Below are 21,336 nucleotides of genomic sequence, written 5' to 3' on the forward strand. Positions count from 1 at the left end.
AAACCTTCGCATATTATTAAGTATAGCTGCGGACTAAAGGCTCTCGGAACGATATCTAACGGAGGAATTATATCGAAACCTAGTTACGAATACGTACTTAATTAATAAACGGTTTATAAATAACCGTACGAAAAGAAATAAATTATTATATAATAATTAACTATTAAAATAAGATAAGAATTAGCGATTTACGAACACGTTCCGATTTAAGTTATTATATAAGAACCGGCAGTTCGAATAAAAAACCTACCGAATTTATTATAAATAAAGCTATTAATTAATAAAATACTTAATTAAAAAGCGAACCCGTATAATAACTTAATATTTTTCAACGTATAATAATATTAAATAAAAACTTTTTACTTAAAACGAATACGAGGATTTCGTTCGAAACTAAAAGAGGAAAAAAGAGGAGTTAAAAAATAACGAAGAGGAGTACGACTACTTTAATTTAGAAAACATATAATAAAATATTATTTATTTAATAAACACCGAGTTTTATTACCGGTTTATTAATAAGAATATTTATTTTTTTAAAGTTATTATATAAGCCGATTAATTTAACCTTAATAGCCCGTATAATTAAACTTATTAATAAAAGCTTTAAAATATTAGCGCCGCCTTGTTTTTAATAATTAAAAAGCTTTAAATAAAGGCTTATATATAAAAGAATTTAGACATATAAATTAATTAAGCCTTAAAAAGTATTAAACTTAAGTTCGAAAATTTAAAGCCTATTTTATCGATTAAAATAACTAATATATAAAACTAATTAAAAGTAATTAAATATTATAACTTTATTTATATTTTTATTATATAACACTAACCGGCTTAAAACGTATTATAATAATATTTTTAATTTTATTATATAAAAAAATAACGAAATATTATTTATAATTAAGAAATAAAGATATTTATTTTTAATACCGGCCGTATAAAAACGACGTTATATTTTATTAAAAATAGTTTCGATACTTTTATTAACGGTTTAAATATTCTCGTATAAAAAAGCTTTATACGTTTTTAAAGAACGCCGGCTATAATAATATTAACCTTATTATTTTTAATAAGATTTAGAAGTTTTACTCTTAATATTAATTATATAATTTAATATTATAAAGATTTATATTCTTATTATCAAATAAATACGATTTTAATTATGAAATTATTATAAATATTATTTATATTAATAAATAAAACGTACTTTACGTAATCGATTCGAGTATATGTTTTAAAATAATTATATTCCTATATTTATTTAATATATAAAATATTTAAAATACTTTTTATAAATATTACATATATATATAGTAAAATATTTTTAATTATATTTTATATAATTAAGGTATATATTTTTAAAAAGAGTTTTAAAATTATGTATAAATAATAAGAATTATTTATAAGTAAATACTTATTAAAACTTATTAAATAATAAATAAAATTAAATAAATATATATTTTATTATATAAAACTTTTAGTGTTTTATAAAAAAATTTCGGTTATTAAATAAATATTGAAATAATACTTTAAATAATTATTAAAGCTTTAAACGATACGGCTGGCCCCGACGGCTTAATACTTACCTTGCTCGTGTTTAAAATATACCTTTATATCGATAAGAACTTATTACCGTTACTAGAGATCTAGGCACGAGAAGAAGCTGTACGGAAAGTAATAAAGATATTCCGGAAAATACGTGCGGATATCGATATTTACCGAGCTTTAAATACCCGGAACGGAGCGGCTATTTATAATTTTTTAATACTCTCGCTTCGAAATAAAGTTTAATTTAACGAGAAAGAGAAAAATAAACCGGACTATATAACATAATAGTTATCGAAGACCGTATAATTCGGGTAAACACTTTAAACGGCCCGAAAGCCTTTCGAATAACTTAAATCAAGCCGTACTACCGGAAAAAAGCCGAAAAACTACACGACTAACCGGAATTATAAGTAGATTCGAACAGCCGGTAAATACCCTAGATACCGAACCGATAGCCGAGGAAATTACGATAGCTCCGGTACGCCGTAGCCGGGGATAACCTCGAAAATATTTACTCCGAAACGCTTAAGCCGCCGTATTCCTTACTTAAAAAAAATAAGAAAATTACGACCTAATAATTAAATTTTAATAAAACGGGGTTATTATTTCGTTTAAATACTCGTTTAAGAGTCCGACGCGGAGGAGATTAATAATCTCGCCGCACGAAGAGTTTTCGAATTTATTTAATTCGATCCGAGTAAGCATACCGGCCGGAGATTTTCAAAATACGGCTCGTACGAGAGATTAAGGGTAAAACTATAAAGCTATACGAGAAATTTAAACTCATAATATGAGGCTATAGAGATATAGAAAAGGAGGCTATTTTAACTTAGTTATCGATAATTTAAAGGATAAACTAAAGACTTCCACTAGCCCTCGGACCGACCTTAATTTAAAACTTTAACGTATAAAGCGAGCTACGCGATATTATATAAATATATACTTAATCGTATAATAAATTAAACCGACTAATTTATACACGCTTATTAATAAAGTTAAAGACTTAATATCTCGAAGGGACGCTATTTTAAATCGTATTACCCTTATACGAATTTATAAAATTAAAATTTTATTAATTTAAAACGTATTATAATTATTATATATAAAATTTAAAAATAATAGTTTTAGTATATAACGCCTACTTATTATTTATTACGGAGAAACCGGACACTTTCGGCATTATAATAATATAAATTAAGCAAGCTGACGGTGTTACGGTTACCCCATGCAACGGCGACCCCTAAATTTAGATAGCCCCTAATAATACCACATATAAATCAGTATATAAACTAGTTAGCTTTTAATTTATAATTAATTAAATAATACTATCATTTTCTTTTTTTTTCTCTCTTTTCGATAGGCCGTACACTTGACGAGTTAGTATTATAACGCGCGATTTAAAATATTATAAATAGCTCGTTAATAAAATAAGCCGCCGAAAAGCATAATATCCCTAGAATAACTCTAAGGGCTCGGATTTACGGCCGTAAGATTATAAAATAACGGAATAAGTCCTTCTAAGCCTTAATAATAACGGAAGAGTTTTAGATCGTAACTTAGTATTTTGCGTAATATAATCTAGGCTGTTTACCGGCGTACGTTATTTTTTAAATATTCGCTTAACGGAATTTTTAAGTTAACGGGATTAATATGATACTCGGTAAGCACTAGGTTAAAAGATTATTACTCGTTATTTATTTATCGGTATTATTTTTTTTAAAAGGATAAATTTTTTAAGGTTTAATATAACTTCCGTAAAAAAAATTATCGAGTTTTTCGAGCGGCTTAATAATTCTATTTTAAAATCGATCCCTCCGGAGTTTCGGTTTAACGTTAACGAGATCGATAATTACTTTAATTATAAAATAAATATAATAATTATTAAATTTATTAAAATAAAAAAAATATTAATTATAAACTCCTTTAACTAAAAATAGGCTTCTACGGTCGAATATAATAACACTTTAAGCCGAGCTTTGCCTCTTTTTATTATATTTAAAGGTTAATAGGTTTAATAGTAATAGTTTTCGGAGAGGAAGGACTCGTTAACGAATACTATAGAGGATTAAGTCTTTACGGTACCCCTTAAAGGCTGGATTAATAACGAGCTAGCCTTAATATAACTAAATAAGGTTTTTATTCTTTATATAAAGTTTAAAAATAAGGATTAATAACGGCTTATTATTTTAAATAATTACGCTAGCTACATAAGCGAGAATTTTATTATAACGTGCTTAAAATATAAGATATAACTTCTCTTTTTTTCGGCATACTCGTTATATTTATTATAAACTTTAAATTTTAATCCTTTTAATATATTAAAAAATACCTATTATTAAAAAATAACCTTATATTATATAAGGTTTAATAATATAAATATAAATAACAAATATTTCCTCCGGTATTATAAATTAATTAAAAAGTTTATTTTTCGGCCGTATATAATAATTAACGGCTAAGCCGTAATTAATATATTCCCTCGTAATATTAATAAGCCCCTTAATAGTTAAAACCGGAGGATAAAAAACTAAGTAAAAGCAAAATTATTTAAACCTCCTCTTAACGTTTTTGATAAATAATTCTCCTTTATAACGTTATTAATACTTATAATTAGCCGCTAAATTAAAGAGTTAGCGGATACGTTTAGTAGTAATAATATTATTTTCGATAACGCGACGCGCCGGGTTTTATTCCGGAAATTTTAAAAGAGTTTAAATATTTTAAACGGTTAAATCGGCTAATTAAAGCACGAGAAATTAATTTTAAAAGGTAATCTAAAGAAAAAAAGAAGTAAAAAGAAAAAAGAGTAATACTTAACCCTAATTAGAAATTTACGCGTATATAAAATATTATAATAGTTAAAAAGGAAATAAATAACGTTATAACGGAACCCCAAGCTATTACTCTTTTATTATTAATACCGAAAGCCGTTATAATTAAATCTAACTTTAAATTTAAAATTAAGAGTATTATAAAAGCGTTTCGAAACTAAAACGGTATTTTTAAAATTTTATATTAATTTTTAATTAAATTATTCGTATTATTATTATATAGTATTATTATTAGTTTTTAGGGTCGCTGTTACATGGGTTGACCGTAGCACCGTTAACTAGCTTAACGATACGTTTAGCTTCGCTATAGCCCCTTTTTTTTAAAAAAAAGAAGAAAAGCTAGTAGAGGAATAATTCTATATAAAGCTAAAGAATATTTTAACCAAAATATGTGAATTAAATTTAACGGAGGCAAGATTTAATTAAAATTACATAATATCCTTTTTAAATAAAAACGATAAATTAATTAATTAAAACTTATGAATTCGAAAGCTATTAATAAAAACTAGTAATATCTCTTAATATATAAAAGGAGTATATCTAGCTTTTATTTCTTAATTAAAAGTAGCGTATAACTTATTTATCGCCGTTTAAATATAAACTTTAAAAATAAAGATATTAAGAGCTTAAACGAGCGTATTAATTAATAAATTTAAAACTCGATACGCGGCTTATAATATATCCCGCTTAACCTTTATTAACGGCTCGTTTATAAATAACGAGGACTTAATTTTATTAAATTTAGAAATAAATTATACGAAGGATTAGTTTAAAATTTAAAATAATATTATTTATTAAAGCTTAACGAAATATAAAAAAGTTATATAAAACGTATTAATTAACGAATTATACGGCACGATTTCCGGTATAAATAAGGGTATTATACTAAATATTACGTTTAAAAGAATTATACGAACCTTAAGATTCTAAAATATATTAATAACTTTTTATATAAATTCGAAATCTTTTCATAATTATTTAATTAAGCTAGGTATAATAAATAAAAAGAGGCTTATAATCGATATTATATCCCTTCGAGAGTTATATAAAAGAAAAGAGATCTTATAAATTTATTATATCGACAGCAAGGATAACCCGGTAGACGCCCTTACTAAAATATCCTTAAATAAAGCCCTCGAATAAATGGTTTTAATAAATAGCCTTACCGTACGTATAGAAGCGTATATCGAGAGGCTGGACTCGCATATCCCTAATAAGGTATAACGTATCACGATATATAACGGCACCTTTATTATTATTATTATTTTTAAACCGTTTTTTTTTAATTTATAACGAAAAGTAATATATATTAATATATAATAACTTCTTTTATTATTATTATTATTAAATAATTAAAATAATTAATTAAAAGGATTTATTATTTAATAAAATTAATATTAAAAAGGTATAATATTACTTATACAGTTTAAATAGGCACCGAATACCGGATTAGCGTAACCTATTTATATAAAACCCTCGAGAAGGGAAAGCTAGTATTTAAAAAGGGGAATAGGTTAATTTTATTACTAAAATAAAAAACTGTTAATATTAGAATAACAAGAACTAAAGTTTTCTATATTACTTTAAAAAGGGTGCTACGTACCTGCGCGTACGAACCCCTTTTCTATTTTATTAAAAGGGGTATACGATACCTTTCGTAACTAATACTAAAAATAAATATAAATAATAAAATATAATAATATAACTTCGATTAAACTTAAAACCTACTTATATATACGTACGAAAGCTTATTTAATAAGTATAAAATTAATTAAAACTAATAATATAAAAGAGAATATAATTATTTACGATTTATTTAATTAAAAGATATTAAAAGACTTATAAATTTTATATATTATTATTATATTATCGCGGTTATTAAAGTTTAAGTTTAAAAACGTTATTAAATAAATTTAAAATCGTTACGTAACTCTCTCCTCGATTTAATTATATTATTAATAAGCGCTTTATTATAATAATATATATATAAATAATTTATTACGTTTAATAAGCCGTTACCGATAAACTTATATACTTAAACTAGTTATTTTATTATATAGAATATATAGATTTAACACTTTTTTCTTTTTAATTAAAAATCGAGGCTAAAATTCTAGACCTAGGCCATCCGCGTTTTCTATATATTCGTAGGGGACTAGTAACTAAATCGTTTAATAAAGGTATATAAATGCTAGTCGGTAAATAAGAGAGGTTTAACGGTATTAGCAGGTCGGTAAGTAGATATCGTGACGGCGGCGTTGATGATAAATCTGTTGAAATAGTTAATTAAAAGAGCCGTTAAGAATAGATTAAAAGGAACGCGTTATTTATTACCTAAAATAGTATTTCGCGTTGAGAGTATTTTTTAACTTATTATCGTTAAACTGCGATGTTTAAGCCGGTTCTTCGACCCTTGTTAGTTTTAAGTAAAACACTAAAAAACTTCGTAAGATATGTTAATTAAAGGCTTTAAAATATGCTGGAAATCGGGGATATTTCGGCTCGATATCAACCGCAAATCAACTATATCAACCGGTTGGCAACCACTTGGATCGTTTGGTCGGTTTGCAGTACTTTCCAGCAAGCCGTGGTTGGTTGATCAATATAAGGGTGTTTATTAGTTGGTTAAAATATCGGTTGGAATGGTTGGTTGAAAGGCAACACTGCCCCCAGAGGTCCGTCCTCGCAGTTCTGGCAGAGTATCATTCTTCGCAGTTTGCGGTTTAGTGTAGAATGCAAGGGATACACCACTCTAATATACTATCATCCATTTCCCTCCCTACCCCTTCTTTTCGTTAGTAATGACTGAGTAAACCCATTTGCAAGCGAGGGGATTGGACCGAAGCGAGAGAATTAAGCCAGATCTTTGCGCAGAACAGCATGTTCACAATATGAAGATGATACAATCTCCGCTGTGCCGCCAGCCTGCTGCCCGCCTACGACACGCAATGCGGAATGGCGCCCTCGTCCTTCGGTTATAGATTACCCGATGTGCTTTAGCCTAGACGGACGCTGGTCCGGAAGACTTCCCGAAGGCTCCACCGGGTGCCACTCCCGACCCCTGAAGATGGGCCGAGTTGCGACGGGTAGAGCAACGGCCATTCTGGGGAGGTGGCAGCTCTATAAAAGAAAACGCCGATCGTTGGATTATACAAAAATTTTTCCCGCGTTCTTTTTTTTTGGTTGAAGTAACGTCGCCAAGCCTGTCACTGTCGCAAGTTGATCACTTTCTCAGCGGGACGGAACCTACCAGAGCCCATCAAAGATGCAGTTCACCAAGCTAGCATCTTTGTTGACCCTGCTCGCCACCGGCAATGTGTTGGCAGCTCCCATCGACGCTAGGTCCAACGGCACGGCGGCTGTCCAAGCCCTGCAGGACAAGGTCGCCGCCATCCTTGAGACCAAGGGCAACACGAAGAAGGGCGTCGAGAACACCGCGAGAACCGGTTGTCCTGTCTCCAATGCCCGTGTGCGTCGCGAATGGTTTGTGGAGCTCAATCCTTTTTAATTCATCTGTCTGTCTCCTTGCCCAAGACTGAGTGTCTCCGTGCAGGTCAGCTCTGTCGAAGCCGGAACGCAAGGAATACATCAAGGCCGTGCAGTGTCTGAGAGAGTTGCCGTCCAAGTCGGACCCTGAATTTGCTCCTGGTGCTCGCACTTGCTACGATGACTTCGTGACCGTGCACATTAACAACACCCGGACCATCCACGCCACTGGCAATTTCCTCACTTACCACCGCTACCTGGCGGCGTTGTACGAAGAAGCCTTGATCAACGAGTGCGGCTACAAGGGTGCCCAACCCGTAAGAAAACCCTTATCTGACCTCATGAGTATGTATATGACTGACATAGTGTGCTGTGTTATATAGTATTGGAACTGGCTCGCCTACCAGGATGACCTCCACAAGAGCCCCATGCTCGATGGAAGCGACACCAGCATGGGCGGTAACGGCGAGTACTTCGCCCACAACGGGTCCAAGACCGCCATCGGCTGGTTCCAGCCCGGCAAGGGCGGCGGCTGCATCGCCAGCGGCCCCTTCAAGGGCGCCGTCGCCAACCTGGGCCCCGTCGCGCCGACCATGAACGGCCTGCCCAAGTCGCCGTCCCCGCTGGCCTACAACCCGCGCTGTCTGCGCCGCGACTTCACCTCGCGCGCGCCCCAGACCTGGTTCACGGTCGAGAACTTCCTGAACCTCACCACGGGCGCGGCCTCGCACAGCATCGCCGCCTTCCAGACGGAGCTGCAGGGACGCTTCGGCGACGGCTTCCTGGGCATGCACACGGAGGGCCACCAGAGCCTGGGCGCCGACGCGGCCGACCTGTTCTCCAGCATCAACGACCCAGTATTATTTCTACATCACGCCATGCTTGATCGTGTCGACTGGATGTGGCAGGCGCTGCACTCATGCCAGTCGCGCGCCATCGCGGGCACCCGCACCATGGGCAAAAGCCCGCCCAGCGACGACGCCCAGGTCTCCGACGAGCTCCCCATTTGACCCTTGGGTGAGGCCAAGACGATCGCGCAGGTTATGAATACCCTCGACGGTGATAACCTCTGTTATATTTACATGTAGAATTAAACTAAACCCTTACCATCCACCAACACTAGAAACTTATAGACATTAGACGTAAAGTAATACTGAATAATGTGTAATACGCGGTCCAACTTGTCATATCATTCCTTCCACTCTCTCATGTGCTGTCTGGGAGTTCATGATTACTCGTCCAGGGATTCTCTTATAAGCCAGCTAACGGTGCTACGGTCACCCCATGCAACGGCGACCCCAAAAACCAACAATAATACTATATAATAATAATACGAATAATTTAATTAAAAATTAATACAAAATCTTAAAAACACCGTTTCAGTCTCGAAATGCTTCTATAATATTTTTAATCTTAAATTTAAAGTTAGATTTAATTATAACGGCTTCCGGCGTTAATAATAAAAGAGTAATAACTTAGGGTTCCGGTGTAACGCTATTTATCTCCCTTTTAATTATTATAATATCTTATATACGCGTAAATTTCTAATTAGGGTTAAATATTACTCTTTTTTCTTTTTTTACCTCTTTTTTTCTTTAAATTACTTTTTAAAATTAACTTCTCGTGCTCTAATTAACCGATCTAGCCGTTTAAAATATCTAGACTTTTTTAAAGCTTCCGGAATAAAACCCGGCGCGTCGCGCTATCGAAAATAATATTATCACTATTAAACGTATCCGCTAACTCTTTAATCTAGCGGCTAGTCGTAAATATTAACAACGCTATAAAGGAGAATTAATTATCGAAAACGTTAAGGGGGAGGCTCAAATAGTTCTGCCTTTACCTAATCTTCTATCCTCCGGTTCCGGTTATTAAAAAACTTATTAATATTACGAGGGAATATATTAATTACGGCTTAGCCGTTAATTATTATATACGACTAAAAAATAAACCTTCTAATTAACTCGTAACACCGGAAGAAATCTTTTTTACTTATATTTATATTATTAAACCCTATATAATATAAAGTTATTTTTCGATAATAAATATTTTTTAATATATTAAAAAAATTAAAATCTAAAGGTTATAATAAATATAACGAGTATACTAAAAAGAAAAGAAATTATATCTTATACTTTAAACACGTTATAATAAAATCCTCGCTTACGTAACTAACGTAAATATTTAAAATAATAAGCCGCTATTAATCCTCGTTTTTAAGCTTTATATAAAAAATAAAAACCTTATTTAACCACACTAGGGCTAGCTCCTTATTAATCCAGCCTTTAAGGGATACCGTAAAGACCCAATCCTCCATAGTATCCGTTAACGAGTCCTCCTACGAAAACCATTATTACTGGACCCATTAACCCTTAAATATAACAAAAAGAGGTAAAGCTCGGCTTAAAGCGTTATTATATTTAATCGCAGAAGCTTATTTTCAGTTAAAGGAATCTATAACTAATATTCTCTTTATTCTAATAAATTTAATAACTATTATATTTATTTTATAACTAAACTAATTACCGATCTCGTTAACGTTAAACCGAAAATCCGGAGGGATTAATTCTAAAATAAAATTATTAAGCCGTTTAAAAAACTCGATAATTTTTTTTACGGAAGTTACGTTAAGCTTTAAAAAATCTATCCTTTTAAAAAAAGTAATACTAATAAATAAATAACGAGTAATAAATCTTTTAACTTAATATTTACCGAGTATTATATTAATCCCGTTAATTTAAAAAATCCGTTAAGCGAATATTTAAAAAATAACGTACGCTAATAAATAGCTTAAATTATATTACGTAAAACATTAAATTATAATCTAAAACTTTTCCGCTATTATTAAGGCTTAGAAGGACTTATTCCGTTATTTTATAGTCTTACGGCCGTGAATCCGAGCCCTTAGAATTATTCTAGAGACATTATGCTTTTCGGCGGCTTGTTTTATTAATAAGCCATTTATAACATCTTAAATCGCGCGTTGCAGTGCTGACTCGTCAAGTTTACGGCCCATCGAAAAGAGGAAAAGAAAAGGAAAACGATAGTATTATTTAATTAACTATAAATCAAAAGCTGACTGGTTTATATACTGATTTATATGTGGTGCTGTCAAGGGCTATCTAAATTTAGGGGTCGCCGTTGCATGGGGTGACCGTAGCACCGTCAGCTGGCTTACCACAAGTATACCAGAAGAGCGCAAATGAAACCTGCGATAGAAGTATTGGATCTACTTAAAGTATTGACCAAGTAAGGACTCATGTGTGGTCATCAAATACCCTACTGGGATGCCTAAGAGTAATGTTGTTTCCTCGACAAACACATTTCTTCTAAGGTTGTTGGCCGACTATGGTTTCACTAGGGGTTTTCCAAGTCACTGGGGAGTAATGCTGTACATTAAGCGCATGCATACACATATTGCATATATCCAATTATGCTTCGTCCCCCGATTAGCGATTATTCTATGCAGATTGGTTTCTTTCAGGATAACTAGTACATGTGCTGATTCTATAAGAGTTGGTCCAAACGTAAGACCTGCCACATACATAACAACGTTCAGAGACCCGTTTCAGCACCATCTAGACCGCACCATAGTAGAGGGATATTGTAATTCCTTCATCGTTTCTGTTCTGGATGATCGCTACAAGGTCCGGAAGTCATCTGATCAACTGCGCCAAGGCCTCGCACACCTGCCGATGGATGAAGTCATCTGGGTGCACCAAAAGTCGATAGACAGACCAAAATTGATTCTCTTGGTTTTGAAACGATCCAATCGGCCTTGGAAAAGACCGATTTTTGACGTGTGTGCCGTCAGTGCGTTGGATGTTTAGCTACATATGCTGTAAGTGTTGCTGGGGAGAAAGACTGCGCTTGTCATCCAAACATCTCGGAAACGCCTAGTTTGCATCGTGTTTGTACGCTTCAACGGGACTGGGCAAAACAAAGTAGCTTTCTGAGCCACTCTTGTTGGTCTTCTTCTCTGGTCCAAGTCAAAGGTTAGAGTTCGGCACCTTCTAGATATATAGAGCACCGCGGGCAGATTGATCTAGCCAAGCTACATGACTCAGAGTGTTGCGATGAAACCTGGGTTAACCCCTGTAAGCATGGGACCCTTTGTTTCATGCCCCTTTTCAGCCCTGCCTAGTCCCAACTCTATTTCACGACAGTCCAGGAAATCTTGCATAGTTCCACGATGGTTTCGCTAGGCCTCTTCACTTAAGTGTGGATTCCTCTGAGCACCTATTACCCGACATCATGCTTTGTCAGATATCAACAATGAGGATAATGATTAATTTTATCGTTTTACTCCTCGCCTGTGGTACTCGAGGATGTCCAATTGGGGACTATGTCGTACATGAAGCAAGAAGGCAAGCTCTCAGCTACCAAAACGGGAGGGTTCATAGAAGATCGAGAGCGAATGTCAACGCCATAATTCCGGTCCGTATCGGCCTTACACAGAGCAATCTCGACACTGGATACCACCGACTGATGGAGGTGTCGCAACCTTCCTACCCCAATTATGGCAAATATCTCTCGCATAAAGCGGTCGTAGAGCTGTTCGCTCCCAAAGAAGAGGCCGTTGCTTCCGTCAAGACCTGGCTCATCAATTCGGGCATCCGAGCTGGGCGTATCATGCATTATGAGAATAGGGGATGGCTGTCGATCAACATGCAAATTCGCGAGGCCGAGAAGCTCTTCCGCACCGAGTACCATGAGATCGACCGCCAGGGAGAAGTCCGGCTCGGATGTGACCACTACTTGATCCCGAAGCGCATTCAACAACACATCGACTACATAACCCCCGGAGTGAAACCCTCGGGGCCCATGAGAAGAAGGATTATCTCGCGGACGTTACGACGGGATATTCATTCCAACTTTGTTGCCACTGGAGCTGGTGATGTAACTTCGAGCTCGGCACACGCAGACGGCGGTACCCTGTCGCAGTGGGCTGCCCAGGTCTCCCACCAGAGCTACAGAGGTGTGCCGCTGCCTTTACTCCGACTTGCTACCGAGCACTTTACGGGATTCCCACTAGCAACACGGCGATGCCTGGCAATTCGGTTGGCGTTTTTGAAACCTTTGACACTTACTCTCAGGAAGATTTGGACGCGTTCTGGGAATCCTTTGCCCGGAGATACCGAAAGGAACGGCGCCGCTCCCTGCCTTCATTAATGGAGCCACGGCGCCAGTACCACAAAACTCCACCTTCAACGCAGGCGAGTCCTCCATTGACATCAGTCTGATCCAGTCTCTCGTCTATCCGCAGACTGTTACACTGTACCAGAACGAAGATAGGCCCAATAGCATCAAGATAATCCAGGGACAGCTCAACGGGTTCCTGAACACCTTCCTGGACGCTTTGGACGGATCATATTGCAACACCACCGGCTTTGGCATCACCGGCGACAGCCCTGGCATCGACGCGCAGTACCCCAATACAGTTCCAGGAGGCTTCAACGGGAGTCAGATGTGCGGCGCTTACAAACCTGCCAAGGTCATCTCCTTCTCGTACAGCACCGGCGAGGCAAACCTACCAGCCAATTATGTCCGAAGGCAGTGTAATGAGTTCATGAAGCTCGGTCTTCAAGGAACAACATTCATCTTCTCGTCAGGCGACTACGGCGTCGCCACTACTCCGGGCGACATCTCGCCCTCGGGATGCACATCCAGCTCAGGACAGAACGGTACCATTTTCACACCGCAGATGCCCATGGGTTGCCCATTTGTAAGTACAAGCCTCCGGTTCCACACCTTCCTGGCAGGTGGCATCGCCTACTTCCTTGGTCCCCCTCTTTAACCTTCGGCGACGATCTAGGTAACCATCGCAGGGGCGACGCAGCTCCAAGAGAACGGCACTATCAACGATCCCGAGACCACAATGCAAGGAATACCAGGTCAGCCCCTCTTCTCCAGCGGCGGGGGGTTCTCCAACTACTTCGCGCAGCCCGATTACCAGAAGGCGGCCGTCGACAGCTTCTTCGCGGCCCACGACCCGGGCCACCCCCTCCTACGTGGCCGACGCCGACGCGCGCAACGTCGGGGCGGGCGCGGCTACCCGGACGTGGCGGCGGTGGGCAAGGCCTTCCAGGCGTTCGTCAAGGGGGCTCGGATATCGACGGCGGGGACGAGCATCTCGGCGCCGCTCTCTGGGCCGCCGTCGTCACCCTCCTTAACCAGGAGCGCCAGGCCGTCGGCAAGGGGCCCGTGGGCTTCATCAACCCTGTGCTCTACGCCCATCCGGAGGTCTTCAACGATATCGTCAACGGCTCCAACCCCAACTGCGGGTCCTCGGGCTTCTCGGCTGTGCCCGGTTGGGATCCGGTCACGGGGATGGGCACGCCGAAGTACCCTGAACTGCTGAAGCTTTTCTTGAGTCTTCCCTTGAGCATGTTCTGCGGTAGGTTTATGGCATCAATTGGTAATAAATAGGGCCTGTGTGGTAGCGCAGGATAACAGGGAGCGAAAGGTTGCTTTTGGCGGGGGATGCCGACGGTACCAGGCAATGATGTACACATTATTTCTGCCGTATCACGAAAGGCATTTAGTCTACTGACCGTTTAGGTAACGTAATCTGGTAGGCTAATCGAGCAATGCGTTTCTCTCATAAAGAATTTGCAACGCAGCACTAGGGTATGTTTCATGTATACCCCTTTCAGGTGACTCAATTGGTCTCTTTCGTGTGTGAGAATCGTGTTGCCTGATGACGCAAAAGTCTTAGGCATAAGGCCCAAGAGGCGGCGGCATAGAGGAATGAAGACGTTTATGCTATTTCAATCTTGAGGCGCAACCCTTAGTCAAAACTCTTCTCGTCGTACTCAAAGGAAGGTTATAATAGATTGTATTTCATCGTAGTAACCCTTTTTACTACCGGTATTACAAGCCTTCATTCTCATAGACGAGATGACTTGGCCGCCGCGCTTCGCGGTGACAACTTGTTTACTTCAACCAAATGTCTAGCTAGTCGTCCCAGCTGACTATGGCCGCTGACAGGAACTCATGCAGCGCGACTGGCTTTCAGGAATACACGTTAATATTTCAAATAAGCACCTCAATAGCTACCGTAAAGTGATTTCCTGTCACTCGGTTTTTGGCCGAGAATAGGGGGTCAAGTAGGTGGATAGGATATTTGGCGCAACCAGTCATCAACAACGACCAACGCTGCTGGGCAAAACACATGGTCTTCATTTATTATTAGATGCACTGCTAAGAGGATATAGCGCAAACTAATATGAAGGGCAAAGTTGGGAGTGCGAAAGAGGCAGCGACCGGTATTTTCATATTTAGATCCAGTCAGCCTCGACTCATGAAACGAACAGATGACCCGTATGACGGACAGTGCTAGACTCAGCTGACGTTGGAGGAGCCGGGAAATAGGTCGGGGGAGTCTAATTAGACTGTCGCAATCTAGGCCTTTCGTCCCTCAGGGCGAGTAAGCTGGGCTCACTCAGCCTTCCCCAACTTGCTTTGCCGCTCGGCTCGGTATTCCTTGCGCCGGCAAATCGGAAAAGTGTTGATGGAAACACGTCCTTCCGTGTGGCTCAGAGACGTACGTGCCAGCCAACACGTAACCACTCCCCCGGGATCTGTCGTACGGTTGCAATGTCAGCACTAGCGCATACCGGAGAATTTAATTATAAGCCTTTACCAATCAGGTCATGCTTGCCAAGTCCCGGACTTATTTTAGTATGGCTAATGACAAGTCTCTTATTTTTAGAGGTCCCGTTATTTACAAATGTTGGCGATGAAGTAACACTAGACTCGTTGACATTGGTGCGCGTCCTACACAACTGTAGGCCACTATGAGGGGAAACAATCATGGACATGAGTATGGGTTGTAATAAGAATATTAGGTAAGATTGTGTGATGAGAGAAAGGCCAGAATGGATATAAAAGCATCGGGTTTGTCTCAGTAAATGGCTCATCCTTTCTAGTATCATCAGCATCAGCATCAGTTTCGAAATACATCTTTTTCTGCTTCCTAATTCCTTCATATTTGTTATATCCCACCGCCTCATTTCTATCTCCCAAGTCACAATGCAGTTCTCCACCGCCCTCCTCGGATTCCTCGCCGCAACCGGCGCCCTCGCAGCGCCCGCCGCCGACGCCAACAACGCCAACACGGTCACCGTCACGCTCCGGGGCGCCAGCGAGCTCGCCACCCAGACCCAGCTTGGCAAGAACGAGATCAAGAAGCCCATCGGCGCGGGCTCGGAATTTTCCTCGGTCGAGCTCGCGGCCCACAACCTCAAGAGCGACAAGGGCCAGGACCTGCGCTGCCGCATCTTCGACGCCCGCGGCAAGCCCATCACCGTCACGCGCGGCGCCAACGTCGACACCACCTTCAGCGACGCCGGCAAGGGCGAGTGGACGTTCAAGACGACCAAGGTCAGCAAGGTCCAGTGCGGCACCAAGTTCGTCGCCGCGCCGGCCAAGCGCGACGTCGACGGGGCCCTCGAGGAGCGCGCCAATGGGCCTCTCCGGGTCACGCTGAGCGGGCCCTCGGAGCTCGCCACCCAGACGGGCCTCGGCGAGAAGGACGCCAAGGCGCCCGTCGGCTCCAAGGGTCCCTACAACCAGGTCACCCTCAATGTCGGCTCCGGCAAGAAGGAGGCCCGCTGCCAACTGATTGACGCCCAGAACAAGGTCATCACCCTCGTCCGCGGCGCCAACGTGGATGTGACCTTCGGCGATGGCGGCAAAGGACCCTGGAAAGCCGAGAACGGCAAAAACTTCAATGTCAAACAGATCAAGTGCGATCCTAGCTTCAAGAGCCGCAACTAAGGGGCAAATGTCCATTTTCTCAATATCCGGAATGATTCCGTCTCTATTGGGTCTCTGGTGGCATCGGGCGGGATTTGAAACGGAACAAGGAAAAGGGTGCAAGGCTGGTTTCGCTGCATTACTTGGAATGGGTTACATGGATCGGTGTTTATGATGGTTCTGCATGATTCACTTCTTTTCTTTTCTTTTGGTTGTTTGCTTAGATTATGGATTACATAGTCGTTCACTCGCTCCTGCATATATCAATAAAATTGGATGGCCTCCCTCGTCTCCGATCTCTGATATTTGTCGACGGTCGTGCTTCCAGGCTAGCTGTAACCAAGTAAAGTTTAAATTATAGTAGCATCTGGCTTTCTATGTGGGTATAATCAGAACGAGGTCGGTATGACTCTTGAGAATCACGTAGACGAGGTTGCGTAAGATGGACTGGGCTTGGTCATTATCGCATCCAGGTGAGGTGATAGTTCGAGATGATGGTCGCGCCGGACTACAAAACTCGGAATGCTTAGGTTAATAGGTAGCTTAAAGAGACGCCAGTCTAAAATGTCCTTCTTGAATTTTCAATCGGATTGGACCATAAACTTCTCGTTCACAGGGATCAGGGGCGCTCCTATGACCTCTCGCCTACGACGGCCAAGATGTTCTTCATCGCGTTCAGCTCAAAGTTGATCCGGGTGTCCAACGCCCCGCCACCCACGTGCGTCGTCAGCGTCACGTTCTCCATGGCCGCCAGCTCCCTCAGACATGCGGCTCGTGGTAGTGCACGTCGAGGGCGGCGGCGGCCAAGCGCCCGCTCCGCAGCGCCGCGACGAGCGCGTCCTCGTTGACGAGGGGCCCGCGCGACGTGTTGACCAGCCGGGCGCCGGGCATCATGGCGGCGAAGGCGCTCTCGTCCATCAGATCCCGCGTCGCCGCGGTCAGCGGCGTGTGCAGGCTCACGCAGTCCACGACGGCGAGCAGCCCGGGCAGCGTCGGGTGGAAGACCGCGCCGAGTTCCCACTCGACCTCGGGCGGGCTCCGCACCACGTCGTGATAATGGATCGCCATGCCCAGGGCCGCGCGCGCCTTGTGCGCCAGCCTCTTACTGATGCGACCGAGGCCGACGAGTCCCAGGACGTGGCCGCGTGGGTTGGCCGAGATGGTGGCGATGAGCCGGTGCGCCTCTTCGAACTGGGCGGGGTCGCACGTGCGGGCCGCGAGCTGAGAGTGCGTGAAGTTGCGGAACACGGACAGGATCATGTACAGGTCCGTGTCGGAGACAGCCTCGTCGCTGGCCCCGGTTCCGTTGGCGTACCAGATCCCGCGCCCGCCCAGCGCCTCGACGTCGGCCCAGTTTCAGCCCGCGCCCGCCGAGGCGAAGATTTGCACCGAGGCCGGGAGAAGCGCAATCAGCTCCTCGTCCCATTGGCCCATCTCGCCACCCGTCTGGAAGTGCGGACGGTAGATGGCGCTGAAGTCGCCGTACTTTCTGTCCTTCAAAGCCTGCATGAAGGTATTGCGGTCTGGGCAGTCGTTCAGCACCACGTGGAACCGCTCACAAAACTCATTGGTGTAGAATTCATGGTTATACTTGATCGGTTCCCCGATATGCAAAACGATGGGCTTACTCATGGAGGTCAACGGCTCAATGGTATATATCAGGCTAAGCAAGCACCGTAAACGACTATTTTATGCGGTGTAAAGTAGTGGCTTTATGTTGCTTGACCCTCAGGCGATTGACATCTCGATACATCTTTACCTTGGGTCGACTGAGATAGTTCCGGCTTTGACGAATTTGATAGCTCTTGTATTCCAAACTACTTGCTTTTCCCCGGTGTGGAGATTCGGCGAGAAAGCCGGCAGGATTACCACCCCTGACGTCTACCCTAACATGCCAACCAGCCGCCTACCCGAGATCCTAACCTTTTCCGTAAGCTTTACCAGGCTAGAAGCAAAGATCCTACCATAAAAATGCGGAGTCCCGCATTCTTGTGGCCACCGAATCGGGTCACTGCGGGGGAAATACTACATTGCTATACCAAGGTAGAGGGAACAGCAGCCGGGCTTCTCCCCGAGGGGGACGTGCCTGTCATGCGTCAGTGGACGGGTTAGATTGACCGGACAAGCCTAAGATAGAGCGAGCAATATGAGTAGATAAATGACTGATGCTTGATCCTTATTATGTGGCCAATCTGCCCAGGGGCCTTTTGTCCAGGTCTTCTAAGTGGCCTTGCTTTTGTCCAAGCCTCGTGAATAATTTTCAAACGGAACACATAAAAATGCCGGATGTGAGGATCAAACACCATCCGCAGACAGTAGCCGAGCAGGTTGACAAGCCACAGTATCTGCTTCCCGATGGCCTCCCTCTTCCCGACGAGCTCGCTCATCTCTCCCAGGAGGAAGAGCGCAACTTGAACCGACGTCTTACCAAGATGTTGGACATAATCCTCATGCCCATCGTCTTCATTCTATTCCTGCTCAATATATTGTAAGCCATCTAGATAGAAGACAAGTACAAAGACGACGTGTTAACATTTTCGTGTGCAGAGATCGCAATAACATCGCCTCGGCCAAGATATCTGGTCTAACCACGACCCTGGGAATGACCAACTCCGAGTATAATACTTGCCTGCTCATGTTCTACGTGGGATGTATGTCATTCCCTACTGCCGGAGGAGCTCGTGATACTAACAAAAGGACTAGATTGCATCACAAAGGTAAACAAACAGTTGAACTATTGGGCTTGATGGTTTCAGATTACACATTGACGGGTATAGGTCCCTTCCAATATGATCATTGGAAAAGTCCGACCAGCTCTCTATATCTGTCTAATAACATCACTCTGGGGCATTTTGAGCATGTCGCAGGGCTTCATCAAGAATTTTAGCCAGCTAGCGGCAGTCAGATTCATCCTCGGCCTGGTCGAAGCCCCCTTTTTACCAGCGGTTTTCGTCTTAGATATGTCAGTCGTCGATATATGTGACATGTTGCTGACAAGCGGCAGTATGTCCCCTTTTCATCGTACATCTCCAATCGTCAGACGTGTCGGCGGCCAAGATAGCATTCTGACCACCAGAATAGATGAGTCGTTGGTATACGCGTGCCCAACTTCCACCTAGAATCGCCATTTTATACGGAGGAAATATGCTTGCCACAGCATTCAGCGGGCTCATCGCTGCAGGGAGCAGGGTTCCTCACCAAAGTCCACCTTCTGCGTACTAACTGTCTCTACTAGTCACCAGCCGCATGGAAAACACAGCGGGACGGCCGGCTTGGGTGAACAAGGCAACCAGTCCGTCCTAGTCATACTTGTCCTGACTCATCTCATAGGAATGGCTCTTTATCATTGAGGGCTCCAATGACCGTCATCATTGCTATCGTCCTACTGCCTTTGCTCACCGACTATCCTCTCCAGTCCAAGCATTTGTTCCTAACCCGTGAGCTTCAACTGTACACGGTAAGGATAGCCTTCACGTGCAATCGTTTTGCCAAGCGAAACCAACGATCAACTGATGACAAGAAATCAGGAATACCGAGTACGCAAAGAGAATGCAGGTATCGTGGACGAGGATCCAGAGTCCATATGGTGGGGACTGAAACAGGCTGTCATCGACCCCAAGCTTTACATGTTTGTTGTCATGCGTAAGCACTGTCTCTCTTATGTAACCATCAACTTCCGGTTATCGAGGGGTTGGAGAGGCAAGCGATAGAAGAGTGATAAGGGGCTTCAGGGTCCCTCTGCTGACCTATGAGACAAACAGAGATGGCTCTCATCACGGCACAGTCGTTCAACAATTTCTTTCCCTCCATTGTCGGGACCCTTGGCTACGACCGCGAGACGACGCTCTTACTCACATCGCCACCCTACTTCTTTGCCTTCATTGTCTCACTCGCCGTGTCGTTCCACGCTGCCCGCACACATGAGCGAGGCTACCACATCGCGGTGCCCATGGTATTTGCCCTACTCGGTAACCTTCTGGTGAGGCACCTTTTGACCCTCCCTGTCTCCTCCGCTCATCCAATGCCCCCCCTTGTTTAGGCCATGTTCGTGCCCTCGACGGGTGGACCTTACTTCTCCATGTTCCTGATGAGGGCCGGGTCGTATAGCCCGTACAACCTTTGCGTGTCATGGGTGAGCGCCTCACTACCGCGGTAAGTCCTAACTTTCTTTCGTGTTGCATTCTTCCCCCCACCCCCCTTGTAAGAAACGTAAAGAGACAGCACTAACACCGAGACACGACGATGCATAGACCGCGAGCCAAGCGCGCGGCGGCGCTGGCCGTCGTCAACTTCATGGCTGCAGGCGTTGCCCATTTCTACACGCCCTACATGTTCCCCGACAGCCAGAAGGCGCGCTACTATGCCGGCGGCACCCATCTCCGGCAGCAGAATGCCCGCTTCGAGCAGGAAGAGGCCCGCGGTAGCGCCCGGGGCGGACCCATTACCTATGGTCATATCCAGGGGTCCAATATGGTAATCTCGCATCGATATGGAGGATAGGGAAACCACTTCGGTGGCGGATAGCTCAGCAAATACCTTCGTGCTGATATATTGGTCAATAAGTATTATCTAGGATGTGAAAAAAAGCCTAGTAATTGAAACATTACAATCGGCTCGAACGCCGAAGGACAGAAGAACCGGCTTTTAAAAAACAGAGAACATCCCAACACCATGCCAGAACTACTAAACGCGCACATGCAAAACCACCAAAGCT

At 42.0% G+C, this 21,336-nt stretch overlaps 5 protein-coding genes across 5 annotated transcripts; 4 read left to right on the forward strand and 1 right to left on the reverse strand.

Moving 5' to 3' along the window:
• Positions 1-7,641: 7,641 nt before the first annotated feature.
• On the forward strand, positions 7,642-8,872 carry PG994_015102 (Tyrosinase-like protein orsC; the record flags this gene model as incomplete). The annotated part of the gene is made up of 3 exons (XM_066866511.1): positions 7,642-7,859; positions 7,930-8,179; positions 8,246-8,872. The coding sequence occupies 3 exons, from the start codon at positions 7,642-7,644 to the stop codon at positions 8,870-8,872; spliced, it is 1,095 nt and encodes a 364-aa protein (XP_066708187.1).
• A 3,265-nt stretch (positions 8,873-12,137) lies between these two features.
• PG994_015103 (uncharacterized protein) lies at positions 12,138-14,291 on the forward strand (the record flags this gene model as incomplete). The annotated part of the gene is made up of 4 exons (XM_066866512.1): positions 12,138-12,922; positions 12,963-13,587; positions 13,678-13,956; positions 13,992-14,291. 4 exons carry the CDS (start codon positions 12,138-12,140, stop codon positions 14,289-14,291), a joined length of 1,989 nt encoding a protein of 662 aa, XP_066708188.1.
• A 1,605-nt stretch (positions 14,292-15,896) lies between these two features.
• Positions 15,897-16,643, forward strand: PG994_015104 (uncharacterized protein; the record flags this gene model as incomplete). Its single annotated transcript, XM_066866513.1, has 1 exon — positions 15,897-16,643. One exon carries the CDS (start codon positions 15,897-15,899, stop codon positions 16,641-16,643), a length of 747 nt encoding a protein of 248 aa, XP_066708189.1.
• Positions 16,644-17,253: 610 nt separating this feature from the next.
• PG994_015105 (uncharacterized protein) lies at positions 17,254-18,254 on the reverse strand (the record flags this gene model as incomplete). Its single annotated transcript, XM_066866514.1, is given in 3 exon segments — positions 17,254-17,376; positions 17,388-17,960; positions 18,012-18,254. The coding sequence occupies 3 exon segments, from the start codon at positions 18,252-18,254 to the stop codon at positions 17,254-17,256; spliced, it is 939 nt and encodes a 312-aa protein (XP_066708190.1).
• Positions 18,255-18,901: 647 nt separating this feature from the next.
• On the forward strand, positions 18,902-21,122 carry PG994_015106 (uncharacterized protein; the record flags this gene model as incomplete). The annotated part of the gene is made up of 9 exons (XM_066866515.1): positions 18,902-19,110; positions 19,170-19,273; positions 19,326-19,339; positions 19,400-19,584; positions 19,953-20,079; positions 20,150-20,264; positions 20,384-20,601; positions 20,662-20,774; positions 20,873-21,122. The coding sequence occupies 9 exons, from the start codon at positions 18,902-18,904 to the stop codon at positions 21,120-21,122; spliced, it is 1,335 nt and encodes a 444-aa protein (XP_066708191.1).
• Between the last annotated feature and the right edge of the window lie 214 nt (positions 21,123-21,336).

This window comes from Apiospora phragmitis (assembly GCF_038363925.1).
Source record: "Apiospora phragmitis strain CBS 135458 chromosome Unknown utg000014l:1.0-1827420.0:1.0-1829600.0, whole genome shotgun sequence".
Taxonomy (NCBI): domain Eukaryota; kingdom Fungi; phylum Ascomycota; class Sordariomycetes; order Amphisphaeriales; family Apiosporaceae; genus Apiospora; species Apiospora phragmitis.